The sequence below is a fragment of the Lytechinus pictus genome, chromosome 18 (assembly GCF_037042905.1).
Source record: "Lytechinus pictus isolate F3 Inbred chromosome 18, Lp3.0, whole genome shotgun sequence".
NCBI lineage: Eukaryota > Metazoa > Echinodermata > Echinoidea > Temnopleuroida > Toxopneustidae > Lytechinus > Lytechinus pictus.
The window spans coordinates 17,883,807-17,902,452 of NC_087262.1; the positions used below are offsets into that span (position 1 = coordinate 17,883,807).

An 18,646-nucleotide genomic window follows, 5' to 3' on the forward strand; every position below is an offset into this window, starting at 1 on the left:
ATGTACTTAAGTTAAATATTCAAACTATATTGCCTCTCTTCACCCGGGTGTAGAATGGCTAATGGAGGAACCGAGGAAGACCCTTTTATTTTTTGAGCAAGGAAATACGATTGGGTCATAAAAGAATGATTAATTTTTTGGTATGTTATGCTAAAGAAATCATATGAATATCTGCAATTTTTATAGAATGAAAAGTATGCATCGCATGCCCCCTTTTTTTATAGAAATTTGACCATTAGGTAACAGTGTGACAGCATTTCTTGTTGGAATTTAAATGAAAATTATATCAGTAAGATGAATGATAAAAGTGACTCATAGCATTATGGGACCTATGGCTATTTTGATGTAGTATACTCCTGGCTTGAAATCCACCCACTTCTCCAAAAATCCTCCATTCGGATATTCACATTTATCTTGGGTCCTGTTACATTTACATAAACATTTGTGTTATCATTGCAGATGCGTTTCAATTCATCAATTCTCGTCCACCATGCTTTCTGCTCGTATTCCATGATAGATTATACAGCGTCACATAATCTTGATTAATCCCCCCCTCGTAGTGTAATTTGACCAAAATAAATTAAATCAAAACAGTATCCATTGGGGTCTCTGACTCAGACTATCCCTAGAGAATGAAACTTAGTAGAAGATGATTTCTGCTGCTACCATTCAAGTCACGCTCGCCCGGGCAATCCGCCCTCCCCAAGTGACGCGAGCGCTCTTCCATCATCTCGCACACTTTCAGCCATTTGAAAGCCATTGCTGTTCAGCTTTGATCTTGATATCATTTCGCATACATTTTAGACAGAATAATACTTAAAAGTGCTCAATTGAGAAAAGATATAAATTGTAGATTCTTTTACGAAATATAGAATATATGTACTTGGTATTAAAGTGAATCATTCCAGTATAATGACAGTTTCTTTAATGTTGAGCTAACATGAATTTCAACGCTGGTGTAAAATACTTGGTGTGGATTTAACGCCACTTTTTCTGTGTACTGAAACCCTTAAATTCACTTTCATGCAGGGATTTCCACTTTGCACTTGCCACAGTATGAAATGCTAGATTGAAATGGATTTATCATTTATTATTGCGTTGCTCTTGCAAGACATTGAAAGCCATGATGGAAACAGATACAAGCATTGGATGGCAGGATAATAATAAGAAAGGGATTAGGTCAAGAAGGATGGGAGTTGGACGGGGGGATTAGAGGCTAGATTGAAAACGAGAAGCTTGTTACGGGTTATTTCGGCTCGGTCCCACTTGGCATTCTGAAGCAATAGATCTAATGGTTTCGGATGAAAGCTTATTAGGATGTGTGTCAACATTTTAGCCTGATTCCGATGTTCCCCCCGAAGACACAGGGAGAGTGGGTATGTGGCGTATCTTCTGGATGTTGGGCTCGATAGATTTGTCTGATGGGGTTACTTGGCTTCGTAAGGAGGAATGTACTTTGCTGCGTGGAGTGTCTTGTTGTATAATGCATGACACCCTTTATATGTAAACAGATGGATCGAAAGAAAAGGGAGGGGTAAGAGAGAGAGATAGAGGGGGGATAAGAAACATTGGAAAGGTTGAACAAGAAAATGGACATGGATACTTTGCAGAATTAACTGGTCTGTACCTCCTTAACGTGCATCTAATGATATTGAGAGATAATTTATACAGCACTGGTTTTTCAGAATAAAACAAAATAATATATTCTGGGATGTACTGTTATTGTTACATACACATAGATGGGGAATTGAATTAGAGAGGTATAAGAAAAAGGGAGAAGTATTTTTCTTCATAAAAAGAGACATTTTCAGAAGATAATAATTTTGTAGAAATGTACTCTTGTTGAAGAAGATTAAATGAGGGTGTTGTATGGCAGGAAAAATAACAAAGGAAAGTATGATTACAAAAATAGAAAGGTAAGAAATAGAAAGAAATATAAAGAGAAGGGAATAGATAGAAAATGAGATTGAATAAGAACGGAGAGAGGCAAGAACATTTAAAAAAAGATTTACAGAGTGAGGTAGACAGAAACAGATACACAGAAAAGAGATTAGGCTCTACTGCAAAGATATTGGCAATAAGGCTAATGGTATCGAGATGAAAGCTTGTGAAGACATGGGCCAAAATTTAATCAAATGCGAGAGAAGGAACAAGAGAAATATAACAACATGTTCACACTGTCTTACAAACAGAACTTTAGATGTGTGATATTAGGATGGTCACTGGAGGATCCAGATGGGGTCGCAGTAGATCCGCTATAGGTACGCACCCCTACTATAATTTGAAATACACCCATTGAACATACGTATTAATATAGTTGAATCTAAAAAGAATTTTACCAGCACCTCATCTTTTTGCAAATTTGCTCTTTGCATCCCCTCCAATTGAAAATTTAGGATCTGCCACTGGTTGTTAGGAGCTGGAATTGGGCGATCGGACATTGACAATGCCACATGGAGGCAATCTTTGTGCAGACCAAAAGCTTCGGTCCCTATTTCGTTGATAAGTCCGCTGAACACCATATCTTGCTTCACTAAACTTCCTTCACAGGAGGAGAAATCATGAAAGTAAAAAAAATTGTTTAAAAACTTCTCTAAACAGGTGGATCTCAGCTGTCTATCTTTGTGCATTATGTGGAATAAGTTGTGCCTACAGACACACCAACGAAATCGACTCCAAACCGATCGATGATATGTCATTGGATATAATGTAATAGCTTTGGTAGATCTGCCAATATTTTAGGTGGTGTGAGTGACTGGCATTAAATACACAATTCTAATACCTCGGTCGAAAACAGCCGTTTTAACATATTTTGTACCAGCTATACATAGGTGGTTTGAATAAAAATGAATAAAACGGCTGTTTTCGACTCGCCGTACAGCCGCCGTAGAGCAAATGTGATCGAGGTATAACTCTCATTATTGAGTTGTTAATTTTTGATCGGGTCACATACATGCTCAGTGTGGACAAGCCTGTTAATGTTGGCTAACAGGTATACATTTAGCTCATTAGAGCTCTATGAGGCTGTTCACACCGCAAGGGGGGACCGTGGGCGGACCGTGGTTGGCATTCGCCGGATTCACACCGCAGTGAGATAGCGCGGTCTATCGTAGCACCCCCTTTTTTGAGAGGTCCTGTTGCCATGACGCGTGACGTCATGAGGTCAGAGCGGTCAAAGATTTCGCGCGCTATTACGAACCCGTACTAGTTAGTTGAGAGCTCGATATCGCTGTGCCTATTATGCTAGCCGGCCTACGTTTATTTCATGGCGTTGTAGAAAGATGACTTCCGGCGTGCTATCGTAGCTCGGGTTCACACCGGCAGAGATAGCGCGATCTAGCGCGCGCTAGACCGCGCTATCTCTCGTGGACCACCCCCAAGAGGTGCTCCAGTGGCACGCCGTTTTGGCTCGCCGTGGCTCGCTGTTGGGCGGACCGAAACGACGTTGTACCTTCCACACCGCAGAGATAGCGCGATCTAGCGCGCGCTAGATCGCGCTATCTCTGCCGGTCTGAACAGGCTCAAAGTTACCTGTGTACAGAGTTAAAGTAAATGGGTTTGGAGATGGGAGTAACAGCTGTGAAAGAAGGGGGACGGAGTGAAGTTAGTATGAATTGACAGAGCACTGTTCAGGTGTCGTGAAGTTTAAGTTTGGGAATGAAATAGAATTAAGGGAATGACTAACCAATCCTTATGACACTATCAATTTACCTATCTGTATTCTCTGCCCCAATAGGTGCTTTTAGACCAACTTTTTCATTAAAGTACTCAGAAAGAAAAAAAAATTGCGCTAACTTTCACCAGTAACTTGCAGCAAAAACCTGTATTTGTGAACAGTATCCCTTACCCATACATAAGTGAAGTGTGATTATGTAAGATGTTATGTAAGCAAAGGCTAATGGAAGCAGATTTTTTAGTAGTATGCTCATATTAGAAAGAGGTAGGTTCATGTTATATTTTGGGATATGGATTGGATGCGATGTCATAAAGAAATTTGCAATCTAGATCGATTCTTGACAAATGATGCACAACCCAAACTTGTTATCTGATTATTCCTAATTTATAAGATATTTTTACAGTCACACTTTCTGTACAGCTTTGCTTTAAGAGGTAACATGTTTGTATGACACTCTAGAAAACCACAAAATCTTGGAGAATCAGTAGTGGAGGGAGAAAAAATCAATAATGGTAGTTGAGCTTCAGGACTCTGCCTTGCATCTTTCTTTTGATCGCTCCTGTCTTTGGCTAAGAACCCAGAAGGGCTCTCCTTAGGAGCTGAAGCCCTTTCAGCTCTTTACAGACAAATTAGATATACCTGTGTTAGTTTATCATATTGAGGTTTGCATCTGGTTTGCGAAGTAGGCGTTGCGTTACATAAAGAGGTAGAAAGTCTTGAGCATGAGGTTCTTTGGTAAGGTGTGCCCTGCCGTTAAATTGAGTTAGGTTGTAGCCGGTTGATGTTGCAGGTGTCATTGTGATTTGGTTAAAGCGTGTCGTGGAAGGCGTGACTCTGTGCTTCATTATCTGATTTACCTCCTCTCCTGTTGGTGGGGGCTACGCCAGACATCCGGTCTCTCGGGACGTTTCGGGATGCTTACCACCGGGATCTTGTTTGGGATGCGGTCCTGTTGCATGGAGGAAGAAGGAGGAAGGAGATGGGAGAGATTGATGGGAACGAGGAAAAGAGATAGAAAGATGCCAATAAAAAGAGGGAGACTGAGGATGGGAGAGGAAGGAAAAGAGAGATAGAGAGTGAGAGAATTAGAAAGAGATAGAGAAAGAAAACGAGAAAGGAAGGTGAGGCAATGAAAAAAATGAATTAAAAAAAGAAGAATTATTAGCATGATAGACATGGGGGAAGGAAGAAAGGAGGGCAAATGATGAGAGAGAAAGAAATGGAGGAGATTGAGGTGGAAATAGAAAGAGAAACAGGAAGAGAGAGTAGAGAAAATCATTGCCTGTGACAGTGAGAAATAGAAACTAAAAGAAGAATTAAAGAAATAAGAGAAGATAACTTAAGCCTCAGTAAATTAAGAGTTAAAGGGAGAAATAGAGATTGAGACCGGAGAAAGGAGAGAAAAGACTTCAATGAAGTGACAGTGACAATGAGAAATAGGAACTAAAAGAAGACTAAAAGTAATAAGAGAAGATAAACTTAAGCTTGAGTAAAGTGAGTAGGATATGTGGAACATTGAAAACACAAAGATATTCCTCAACCACAAATGCTCACCATCGTGTCTGCTAATTCTTCCCTCAGGCTTATAAATTAATTTGCATCCTATTGTGGTCGTATAGACCCACGATATGATTTCACATTTGGCCAGATCTTTTACACCTTTTTCTTGGGATCCCGTGAGGGTCTTGGATTTGGCGTGCCATTCAACTCATTCCTGAAAGCTGATCACCAGCTTGAGTGTCTGCGCAAGGTTCTGAATGAATGACTGATGGCAGAGGAATACGATAAAAAATGTGAAATGATAAGGAGATAAAGATTTAATTTTCTGGAGCCCCAAGGGACATGCAGTCATTTAAAGCACAGCTTTACGCCATTTTAGCTCCAGAGGAAACACTTACCTGTAATGCTAAAAAGCCTGATGTATGTTGTAACAGTATGTACTTCCACACAAGTCCACAGCCAAATGTGTGTGCATTTGTCTTAAAAAAAAAAGTTATCTTAAGAATTTTATGGCGTTTTAGCGGATATTATGAAGATGTGAATAAAAAAGAATAAACAAAACACCAATCTGAATATTTTATCCTAATTGTATATTTCTCTTGAATGCCTTTAATTCTATCATTATTTTATTACCTTACTGTCCTTCATGCTTTCTATAGATAATATAATTGAGTCTTAGAGGCCGTTCTCATTACGCTTTCTAAAACTAGTTTACTGGAAACCAATTCAGGAAACCACTTTGGAAGATCGCTTTGCTAGCGTTCCCACTTGATCACACGAAAGTGGTCTTCAAAATCACTTCACGTAAAGCGCTTTTGTTGCTATGGAAACGCTCTCAGTGGGGTGACATGTTTCGCGCGAAATTCGAAACCGCAGCATAGGCATTCTACACCTGTCGTGTGGAGTAGCGCGCTCAAAATGTGCGAAGATCGCCTGCCGAAGAACGGTTGTGTCCTCACTTACGCTAAAACCAGTTTAACGAGGCAAAACGATCTTGAAAACTACATCGCGAGGTGGTTTTCCAAACTGGTTTGGAAGATCGCTTCCAAGACCGCTTCGACCGTTCTCACTACGCGTTAAACTAGTTTCCAGTAAACTAGTTTTAGGAATGTAGTGAGAACAGCCTCTAAGTGCACCAATTGCTATTTACAGGTTGGTACTGAAATATTTTCAAAGATGCTGAAAGGCATCATCTCCTATCTCGGACATGAAGCTAACACCTCTCTCGTGCTGAGAGAATTTTTTATGGTCATGGAGCTAACGGCGCTCTTGCACTCAGAGGGTTTTGTTTCTAAAGGTACAGTGTTTAATAGAAAATATACCTATATTCCCAAATAGGGTACGAATACTAAGCCCTCGACCCTCTGCCAAGGAAATGCCCCTGTGCTTCAGAAGTTCATGGTGATGTCACGTTACATCTGCTTCGCTTCCAAATTTCCGCTTTTTCTGAGAACCGAGATATTCATTCTCCAAAATGTCACCCCTGTCCATGTTTGAGTTCATACTACTTTATATAGATCATGGGTTCAGACAGTTCATTTAAAAGCTAGAAGTGAAAGAGCTTTGTGTCATATGGTTTCCATCGTCTTTCATCATAGGGAGAAATGCAGAGTACAGTTTCACACAGTGTGTTCACATGGTCTATTTGACGATATGATTCACATGATAAAAATCCTCAAAATTTTACTGTGTGAAGATAATTTACACTGTGGATACCTCTATTTGGAAATGTGATCCACACCTTCAAACATTGAAATTTAACTGTGAAGATGATTTTAAATTGTATCAAAAGTGTGAACACACCATAGGACGCACTGTGGGACACCGTGTTCTTTCCAGCAGGGTAGTTCTACCTACTGATGATCTTTGTATGAATGCACCCTTATAATGGGCACACATAGAAACGTAGCTCTGTATGAACACACCTATATAGAGAGCAAGTATAAAGAGTCAGCACTGTGTGGACACTCCCTTATAGAGAAGTTGCTCTATATGAACACACCCATTTAAAGTATGGAGAATTTGCTCTGTATGAACACTCCTATACAGAGAGCATGTATAAAGAGTCAGGTCTGTTTAAACACACCCATATAAAGAACAAGAATATATAATTAGCTGTGCATGAAAAAAAGCCATATAGAGAATACAGTGTAAGTATTGAGAATTAGTTCTGTATGAACACACCCATACAGTGGACAAGCATGGAGGGTACAGGACAAAGTCAAGTGGCCAAGATTTCCTTCCATTGCTGCGAAGGTTGAAATCCTAGAAGAGATTCGGACACTCATTGGAGTAATCTAATAATCGTGAATTGGGAAAATCCAGTGACACCTTACACGTCTTTCATACAATTATTAAACAAAAGGCTAGCAGTGGTTGCAATTTTAAAGGAATACATATATACTAAGGTAGTGGACAGTGGAAAGAAATGCTTCTGGAGAAAGTATAGTACCACCTACACTTTGTTTAAAGGCATTGGCTATTATTGATTTAATCTGAGCTGCGAGGTCCCACTCATCACCTGTGTCTGTGATATGTTACAAAAATGAAGCCCAGAAAAATCGCGTCCGAAAATCATTATTTAGTGCTTCAAAAAGTGAAATATAAAGTGACCAGAAACATCTTAAATACACTTATGTGTTCTACTATTATCGGCACGATAGAAATTACACAAAATCTTTGATTATAACTTATGAAAAGCATTTCTTTTGATTTTTTTGTTGGTTTTAGAGTTTTTAGGTTGATAGAAAGGCATTCATATCTCCTTTGGTTTTTTTTAATTAAAGAGAAATGCCAGTAGTTGCAGTAAACACTGATTTCATGAGACAGTCTGTAAAACCAGGCTTAATTGTCAGTATATCATCGAGGATCTAGATCTGGTACAGTTACATAAACTGACCTTTGTGAAATCTTGAAATCTACGCTGAAAAATGTTCACACTGAAGATCACCAACACAGATAGGCACACGTGGGACAGTGTATTATTATTGCTGAAATAAAGACCCGACGGAAGTGACCGAATCCGCGCTTATTTTGCTTATTTCTCAGCAATTACACACTTTCTTCCAGAATCCTTTGGCACATATTTTTTATTCATACAAACAGACACTTGGGTCGTCATTATATTAGATTCTGTAAAAAGTCATTTTGAGATCGTTACCAAAACTGGAATTTATCTTTAAATGTCTATGATGCTAAATGCCCTTAAATGTGACTTCTAGTTCTGTACTAAGACTGTAGCAATCATAAAATGAGTTTGAACAGAATCCATCAAACTTACTTACCGAGTGTTTTTTTATAAATTGATTTTTACAAAATGTGTTCTTGATAGTTCTTGTAGTAGATTAGTATTTGCTGAGTAATAAGACAAAATAATCTTTGCAATTCTGGTGGTTTTTACATGTCTTTTCTAAGCACCAATGGGCCCACATGTGCTGTTCTGCATTCAGTATACTAGGGTTTCCATTCTTGCTGAGCATTTGGTTTGCATATGCTACATGTACGTCAAAGTTAACTATTTCTTCATCCCATGATTTGACCACCTTTCTTTTGAAATCATTCTTCACTGCCATTACTGAAGTTAAGCAAGAGCAGAACTCTGTATTCCAAAGGGTAATGAAAGCTTCAAATTTCACATGAAATGAGAAAGTAAAAGCGAAGATAGAAAATTGTTTGATTTTAAATCATTGCACAGTTGTGAAAGAGTTCCATAACAATACTTCTGCAGTGAACGTGCAATGAGATAGGTTACTAACGTCAACCTCATGCATTTTTTAGGGAAATGGAGCAATGAAAGAAAAGGTGTTTGTGACGGTGACATTTACTCCCGACGGCTCGAAGAATTGCCCTATGTAGGACCCCTGCCTATAAAATCAGATATTCAATGCGAGTGTTCAGTGCTTAGAATGTGTGCCATGCATACAAGAGCGTTGGAAAAACCAACATGAGTCTAGTTAGGAATGCTTCCTAATTTTTTTTTGTAGAATCCATGTACTACAGATGTGTTGAAACTTGAAACCTAATGTATTCCAATAGAGACTACACTATGGCTTGTAATACAGGATGTGAAGGATAAAAAAAAGAAAGAATATATTGGTAAGAGATTCATGCAATTTCTGCTGATTACTTATATTTACTATGATATACATGTATGTGTATATACTGGCTTGAATATGAATATTAGGCCTATAAGTATCTTCTCTTAATTCATATTTTTTGGACCCTAACATTACAAAAATGCTCTCTATCTCTTAATTACACAATTGAGATTTTATGAAGACAGTTTCCAGAAACAACAAACTCAATAAATAGTATATGTCACACTGAAGGAATCAGATGATTTGGGTTTTTGTAAGAAAAATATACAATGTCGTATCGTGTCATTTTGGGACCTAGATATTCTTATGTTCTTGAGGAAGGGGGTGCAGGTGGAGAGAGAGGGGGAGGGGGGGGGGGAGGAGTAACTTTAGTTAGATTTTGTTTTTGTATGTAATGCTTGCAACTTGATTCCAAAACCAATGTAAAGCTCCAGCACGCTCTTCAATCACAGGGCACGGAAATAGCAGTTGTTCCAAACAAGTGATTTCAGAGATCAAAAACTTGGATTTTGATAGGAGTAAGTGATTCATACCCTGATTGAATTCCCTGATCCTCTAGAATAGCGCTGCCCTCGTTTTATATTAACCCATCCATCATGGCTAGGATTGTGAACAGTGAACGCAGGTGCACGGCCGCTAGAACTGACCATATAGGGGTTAAATGTCCATTGGCTGTAGCACATAATAGTCGTATTATAGTTTTGACCATGCCATTGTCATATCTATGACTAAGGAATTATGTGATAATCATTTTCATTCCCTTGGCTCATTATTGTTATGGATTTAGTCTCATTTTGCAAACTCTTTGCAAAATCTCATTGTCTGAGCTAAAATATAATTGACACTGAATTATTAGCTGTGAATTTTTTTCCTCATTTGTAAAAAATGAATAACCGTGTAGGAATATATACAGAACTCACATCTCATTATAGATATTTTAAATTTGATTTTAGAATAAGAAGGGAAATAGAATGACCTTTTCAGATTGAAACATTCCTGATGTTGTAGACTACTCATTTTTTGATTCCGCAAGTATTTTTATCAGTGAATTGCTGCTACTCTGTCAAATTTAAAGCTAAATGAACGTAGTTGCAGTAAAACATTGATTTCGTGAAAAAGTATGTAAAACCAAGGTAAAGTATTGATATATCATCGTGGATCTAGATCTGGTACAGTTACATAAACTGAACTTTGTGAAATCATAATATCTAGCTAAAAAACGATCACACTGAAGATCGCCAACACAGATAGGCACACGTGGGACAGTTTATTATTATTGCTGGAATAAAGACCCGACGGAAGTGACCGAATCCGCGCTTATTTTGCTTATTTCTCAGCAATTACACAATTTCTTCCAGAATCCTTTGGAACATATTTTTTATTCATACAAACAGACACTTTGGTGATCATTATATTAAATTCTGTAAAAAGTCATTTTGAGATCGTTCCCAAAACTGGAATTTATCTTTAAAACGCATTCACACGTATGTTATCTGTGCTGGAGGAGGAATAAGCCTTAACAGAGGATTATATGACGATTAATTAGGAATTTGAATGGTAACATATCTCGGCATGTTTCTCACTCAAGGTTGATGTATTTGATGTATGGATTTCAGGCCTGGCTTAGGTACGATATATTCCTTGTATTTTTCTCTCCAGAGGGTTATTTTAAATCAAGTACTTCCGTCATCAAGACTATCTTTCAAATCAAAATTTTGCACACTATTTTCAATATAAGAGGTGACTTGGTTAAATTCTTCATGACATGCAGCCAAGAAGGGCAAGATGTTATTCTGATTATTCTTAATCAGAATCACAAATATTTTTATTCTTGATTGCAATTGCATGGCGTTGTTTATTCCAAAGTATTTGATTACAATTTGAAAAAAATATCTCTGTGTAGTTGATAGGCTAAGTAGTAAATGAAATCTATATTTCAAATCTTTTAGAGGAGTATTATAAGAATTTTTTTTCACCTCTGATATCATTCCAGGATTAATTGTTATTTCTTGGATTTCTTTTCTTGGGTAGTCTGACTATTTGTATCAAATGCATGATGTTTGGTCCCCGTGTATCCCTCTATTTCTTTCATGCATCCCTCTGTGTTTGATGTTCAATGTTGTATTAAATGAAAGGCACCTAAAGATAGACATTGCACGATACATGTACCTGTGCAAAGTATAACTTTGTATCTTATCAAACATTACCCTGGCAACAATTTTGCAATTCTCCGTGTACTCCAGACATCGTCTAGCAAACAGAGCGATTGGAGCGATCGCTGAATCGAACATTTGCGTAGAGTCAAGTGGCATTTCGTGGAGGCGATGGTTGATGTGGCGTGAAGAGGGAGGAAGGTCGAGAAATGAGGACGTCAGATTATTGGATGGATTGATGGAGATAGAGAAACAGTCTGAAGGATTGGAGGGGGAGTAATGAGCAGATGGACATTATGAAATGAGGCTTACATTTCTCCAGTTTTAATTCAGGCCTGTTCGTGATAACCCATATGATGTCAGAGAGATATTAGAGATCTACTGTTGTTCAAACAGCTTGTGACCGTTGCTGCGATGAGTCCATGAGCGAGGGGGTAGGACGGAACCCCCACTGTCTAATTTCTCATCAGTGTTAAATGCCCTGTGGATTGCAGATTCATATCATCTCGCCACTGATGAGATCATTATGTAACCAGGAGAGGGGGCATTGTTGTTATCCTGTAAACCCTGCAAGCTTGCTGCTATCGCTGAAGCTAATTATGTTCTATGCGAGGTAGAATCTCGTTGAAGCACGCGAGGCAATCATCTCCCGAGCTCGATTGGGTTGGATTCATTCATTATTTGCTGAGCTATCTCTGACTGGTGGTATACCTCGCTTCCTGATTGCTCCTTCGTTTAACCTACCCCACTTCTCCCATTCGGTTTATCTTTCCCTGCGCAGACACACCACCGCAGGTGAACAGCTTCGTCTTACGTTCCCAACATCTTCAGAGAAACAAAGGCTTCAGCCTGGATAAGATTACCTCACTGATAAACTTGACGGTTTGCCAGCAAGAAAAAAAGGGACCCCCTCATCAATATTTTTGTGATATTGCAGGTGTAAAGGGGATTAGGGAACCTGTCTTCAACCTATAAAACCACTCAGGATATGAAGAGTTGATTACAAGCGACGCACTGGATGTAATTTTTCATCTGACGGGGCAATTACTTAAAGCTCGACTTGAACCTGCGAAGCTCCATCCGTTCTCTGTGGTCATCGAGGCAGACACATGGAAAATAAATTTCAGCCTAGGCTGCATGTATCTATGTTCTTTAAGCAGGAATGATTTACAACATTGGATTTCATTATGGTACATTGCTGGAGGATAAAAGTAGGTGAGGAAATGTACTCTAGATGGAATGACCTTCAGGTAATGTTTTGACTTTGAGAATGTTATTGAAGGTTATGGACTGGCCTTTCAGTAACTCAGGGAGATGTTCAACAACGTCAGCAGACTTCAATAAGCAATCAATTTTTCTCACCCAATTTCTAAGTCGTGCCGCCAAAGTAAAAAATGCATAAGGAATGTGGATATGTTTTACGCGACTTTGGAAAGTGATCGATTTGTCACCTCCTTGTTTACATCAGAAATGGATGAGTATTTTTCATCTCGTCTGCGAATTGTTTCCTTATTTCACCTATCAGAAGGCTAATAACAAGAGATATATTGAAGTGACGATTACAGCGAAGGGGGAAAAAAGCAATGGCTAGAATCAAGATTACAGCAGGAACTTGTCATTTCAAATGAGAGACCTTCTCTAAATTGAAATGACAGTTAGGGGATTGGTATGATTGTCGGAGTGCTATTTGCGGAACAAAAGCAATTTTACATCATCTTGCCTCTCAGTTGACTTCAGAAAGAAAGAGGTTTGAGACGATTTGTTTGATTCTAAGCTTTATTACCTTGGACCTGACGATAATGGGTTCACAGTGAGAGAGCCGTAATGAAGTTCAATTTGAAGATATATACAGATGTCTTCGGTGAGGAACCACATCGCTTTGATTGCCTGAGGGCTGAAGCTGTTTAGTGCATTGTGATTCGTTCTGCTGCATTGTTACAGCTAATAGATAAATGACATTGATGCCATTAATAATAAAGGTTATCAAACTTGATATGATTTCATCTCTAATGAAGTCGTATTATTCTTGGCAAGGTACTTGTGACTTGGCATTGCTTGTTAAGCTCATCAAGGAAATTTTTTTAGCTACGTCTGTCTAATTCTAAAGATATTCTGCAGCCATAATAGAGGTAGCATTGCAAAAAATGGCTTTTGAGAACAGTACGCTTGTGTACCAGCGCAGAGCAGAGATGTTTGACTCGGACTCGGACCATCTGTCTTCGAGCGGCGAGAGCTCCCCACGAGAAGGAATCGGCAAGTCTATTGTTATTCCTAACTTTGGAGCCGTCCAGCACAACCCCAACAAACGAATCCCTCTTATGGGCACCTGGAGACTTCACGAGAGTGTCAACATCAGCAGAAGTAGGCAGAACTCTGAGAGGTCTTCCGGCGTTGATTCTGACGCTGATTTTGTCTTCCGTCACAAAAGCAATGGCATCGACGCAAGGTATTCGGCTGTGAGACGGCTTCCTGTGAACGGTCACTGTGAAGGTGATTATGAAAAGGACAGAAATGGTGACCGTTCCCATATGCCTGTTCCTGAGCGAAGGAAAGAGCATCTCAATGGACACTGTGGATTAGACTTAAAAAAATTTGATGTGAATGGCACTGCAGTTAGACCAGACCCACATCTAACGAATGGAAACCGCAAGGAATACAGCATCCTAAATGGAAATAATGTGTACATCAATGCAACTACCACAGTAGGTGAATGGTTAGAAAATGGGCATTTTGATACTGGAGGAAACAACGGTAAGAAGCCCACTGTAGGATATTCCAAAAAGAACCCAATCTTATCGATCAACAATAACGTCATAAAGGAAGACTTCCATGCCAATGGGAAAGTGAACTTTAACCAGGATAGTGATGAAAGCAGCCCCATCTTCATCCAAAGTTTAAAACTGGATGATAATTTGAACAGAGGAATTGCATCCTTGCTGTATTCTAACACCCCATCCCTGACGTTCTGCCAAAGGAAGAGACTTAATTTCATGAAACTTTGTCTTCGGCGGAATCAACCGTTCTACTTTCTGGAGATGGCAGGAGAGAACGACAAGGTTCCAAGTAGGTATTTCAAAGAAATGTCTGTGTTGTCCCCCTGTGTCCGTTACACTGGGGCTAGAGGCAATTTTGCCCCCAGAATGCTCAAAGGAGCCCTGAAAACTAAAAAAAAGAGCCAAGAAAAATCCCCATTCATTGCAATGTTAAAGATTTTCCATTGTTGCAGTTGTGAAAAGTAGCCCTCAAAATATAAATATGATTTTTTTGCCTGATGGGTAGGCTATGAATATTCATTTTTAACAATAATTTTTCAAAAATATAGTATTAGACTTTGCTGTACATAAATGTTCATTTAGCTTTCTCGTCTATAGATAGCAATCATGACTTCTAGAAATGATTGAAAAACAAAAATATCTTTTATGAATTTGGAGCATATTTGGGGCATTTTATAAAGAAAATAGTACCCCCCATGAAAAAGGTTTTGTGAATATTTAGGGGCAATCCAGGGAAACCCTTTGGTATTTCCTACACTTAGCTTGAAGGTGAATGAAGTGAAACCTGTCTATTATTTGAATTTAAATCATATGAGATGAAAAAATAAATCTTGAGGATTTGTATCTAAATCCAAAGTTTGACTGATCACGATCTAGTGGATCTAATCTAAATCTTTGTTAATTAGATTGCATCATTTGATTCTTCTTTTTTAAATCCAAGAAAATCTAACTCTGAAGTTTGACTTGTCATTCATCCACAGTCAATCTAGATTTATTTTGAATCCATGAAATTTCAGAGTGCATCTTTTGAGTCATTCTCATTTAAAATCTGCAATTGAAAATTGTTGCCTCTCGTGACTGAAATACATGATATTTCTATAATTTGAAGAGCTGTTAAATGTGCTAGTTTGTGTCATGAGTGCTCAATTGCAGGAAAGCTATTTCCTTTCCATTCGCTGCCTGTGTCAAGTCATTAAAAATTGAAAAGCGTATACTGAATATTACAGCCATCGCAAACCCGATATGCAATTTGCATAGTTATGAGGTGATTAGCATATACCGTCTTCTGTATTACATGCCTACATAGCCTAAAGTGTATTGCAGGATCGCATGTATTTGCTCCAGTTAGTATAAACATTTTCAATTTTTTGTAAAGATTTGCCGAATTTATTAGTCACTCTCTACTAAAAGTGAAATGATTGTGCAGTGCATACCTCTTGACCTTTTCACATCAAAGAATATTTCTTGAGGGAGTGGGGGTGTTTAGAATGGTAATAATGAATTCATTTTGGATGAAAAATAAAAGAAATATTGTTGGAGACTAATATAGGATCACATTATTCATGGTGTTGACAAACTGGTAGTCATGAAACCATACATAAACTATTGACTTTAAAGGAACATAACTTGGGATTACAAGAGTAAGATCCAATGATAAACATGTACATGTAGATATATGTGTAGTTCAAGCACACATGATTTGGGGAAAAGAGTGAAACATGTAATATCTTTCAAAAATTCTTCGTTGCTCTAAGCCAATATTATTATCATGGTTTGCATGTTTAATACTCTTTACCAATTACAAGAGTAAGATCCAATGATAAACATGTAGATATATGTGTAGTTCAAGCACACATGATTGGGGGAAAAGAGTGAAACATGTAATATCTTTCAAAAAATCTTCGTTGCTCTAAGCCAATATTATTATCATGGTTTGCATGTTACTTTTCACCAATTACAAGAGTAAGATCCAATGATAAACATGTAGATATATGTGTAGTTCATGCACACATGATTGGGGGGGAAAGAGTGAAACATGTAATATCTTTCAAAAAATCTTCGTTGCTCTAAGCCAATATTATTATCATGGTTTGCATGTTACTTTTCACCAATTACAAGAGTAAGATCCAATGATAAACATGTAGATATATGTGTAGTTTATGCACACATGATTGGCATATTCCATTTTTAGGGGGAAAAGAGTTAAACATGTAATATCTTTCAAAAAATCTTCATTGCTCAAAGCCAATATTTGTATCTTGCAGATTTTGTCATGGTTTGCATGTTACTTTTCATCCAAATCTTGTCTGAACTTGGATACAAGAATCTAGATATTTGCAAAACAACTATTATATCACTATATTGCACATTTATGTGCTATATGTTTTTGTGATATATTACTTCTTTTATGTTTTATATATGTATCTAATTTACTTTTAATGCATTTGAATATAAAAACCATTGTTCACTGTGGTGGTGATTATTCAAATAGTGGATAAGCTGATTGTTTGTTTCTGATTGGCAGTGTTCTCTAAATTTCATGAAATTAAAATATATAGAAATCAACTGTTGTTTGGACCAATCAGATTGTGGATTTTTAAAAATGATTATCAATTGTTCAATCTAAGACTTTGTTAAAGTAAGAAACATCTAAATAAAAAAAAAACATCTTCAGGATTCATATGAAATGTTGAATTTGATTTGCTTACGACAGTTGATCTGATGTAGATCTGGATTTATATTAAATCCATGAAATTTAGAGTGTAAGCCAGGAACAAATGTAATATCAAAATAATATTACCAATTCATAAAAGAAACAACATACCTTTTTCATATCAACTAATTAGATGATGAACTAATTTGTGATCCAACTGGAAATCTGTTTGAGGACCTAACGACCTTTGACCTTCCGCTCGACAAATAATAATTGCTTAGAGTAGATAGATGGAGAGGCAGTCAATTTGATTTCAATTTGAAAACAAAATTAACAATGTGTCAATCTGTCTAGAAACACAAGAGAAAAGAAATTTAATATGAAAAAAAATATTCAATAGATGGGCTGAGTCTGTTATTGGGCATTGTTGTCTAATAATTGGTGATCAGTAGTGTGTTTGCACGCATGTCTGCTGATTCATTAGCAGTTAATACTCTTTGTACATAAGAAAAGTTTGTGGGGAATGGTTACGATCAGTCTGCGACACGTTACACATGATTAGTGAGATGTGAAGAGGGAGAGAACAGAAGGGAAAACATAAGAGAGAGAGAGAGAGGGGGGGGGGGGGGGGGCGTTGATTGGAAAGGAATGAGAGAAGGAAGAGGAAAATTAAACAGTGAATGAGATAAGGGAACAAAGAGAGACAGGGTCAGAGATAGAAAGAGAGAAAGATAGTAAGACAGGGGCACAGAAGGGGAGTGAGACAGATATAAAAGGAGATAAAGATAGCAACAGAGAGAGAAAGAAGGAAGAGTAAATGAAAGAAAAACAGGAGGGAGTAAGAGAGATAAAAGGACAGTAGAGACAGAGAAAGATAAGGAAAAAGAGATAAAGAAAAGAATGAGAAAGAGCAGAAAATAATAAACAGAAAGACAGAGAGAAAGAGAACCATTTGGTGGGTAGAGAGAGAGAGCGAGTGCGCATGTACATATATGGAACTGGGGGGGGGATATTGAAGGAGCTGTGAGCCGATAAGCAATTAAACCTGGTGGCAAGCCTCTATGTTTACTCATGCACATGACATAATTATACTGTAACATAGTCAGTCTGCAGGGGGTATATATATTAAGAGTAACATTTTACCATTGTCGCCTTGGAGATATACCTTGGAGCTTGCCTGAAGGTTGAAGCAGTGTGTTTTTTTCACTCCTTGTCTCTCTTTTTTTTTAATCCTCTGTGGCTTGCCCGCTCGTTTATTCCATCTTTTCATGATCTCATTTCTGTCCACTTCCTTCTTCTACTTTTAACCTTTTCTTAACCCAATGTTTGGCAGTATTCCCTGCAAAAGTATTCACCAGGAAATATTTTTATTACATTCATCTTAGCATATGATGTATCTTCACAATTACAAGTCTTCATCCTCCAGGGTTACAAGTTTTAATTTTTCAGACCTTGGTTTCGTCTTCTGAATTCACAGTACATTTTCTATTTCTATGCGAGAGTGAAGTTGGCTCAGTTGGTAAAGCGTCTGCCTGTCCAAAGAAAGGTTGTGGGTTCGAGTCCACCCTGGGCAGATGACTGAAGCCTGCGTTTTGTGTAAATGTCTCTCCCCTGTTCCATAAATGCAGGCTATGTTACAGTGGAAAACACTCCATCCCTCAGATAGGACGTTTAATGGAGGCCCCACGTACAAGATAGTCACCACCTTTGCACGTTAAGAAGCCACTGCGGGTCAGAGTGAATCAGTTTGCTTTTCACCTCCCAGGCACAGGGGATGCCAAACAAATAATAAT

General features: G+C 38.1%; 1 protein-coding gene across 1 annotated transcript in view; it reads left to right on the top strand.

The window, feature by feature from the left end:
* Window positions 1-11,514: 11,514 nt before the first annotated feature.
* The window catches only part of LOC129281793 (disks large homolog 5-like), a 38,472-nt gene continuing 31,340 nt past the window's right edge, over window positions 11,515-18,646 (top strand). Inside the window, exon 1 of the mRNA XM_054917714.2 lies at window positions 11,515-14,489. Within this exon, the coding sequence (XP_054773689.2) occupies window positions 13,571-14,489 (919 nt within the window). The 5' untranslated portion in view covers window positions 11,515-13,570. The remainder of the gene's footprint in view (window positions 14,490-18,646) is intronic.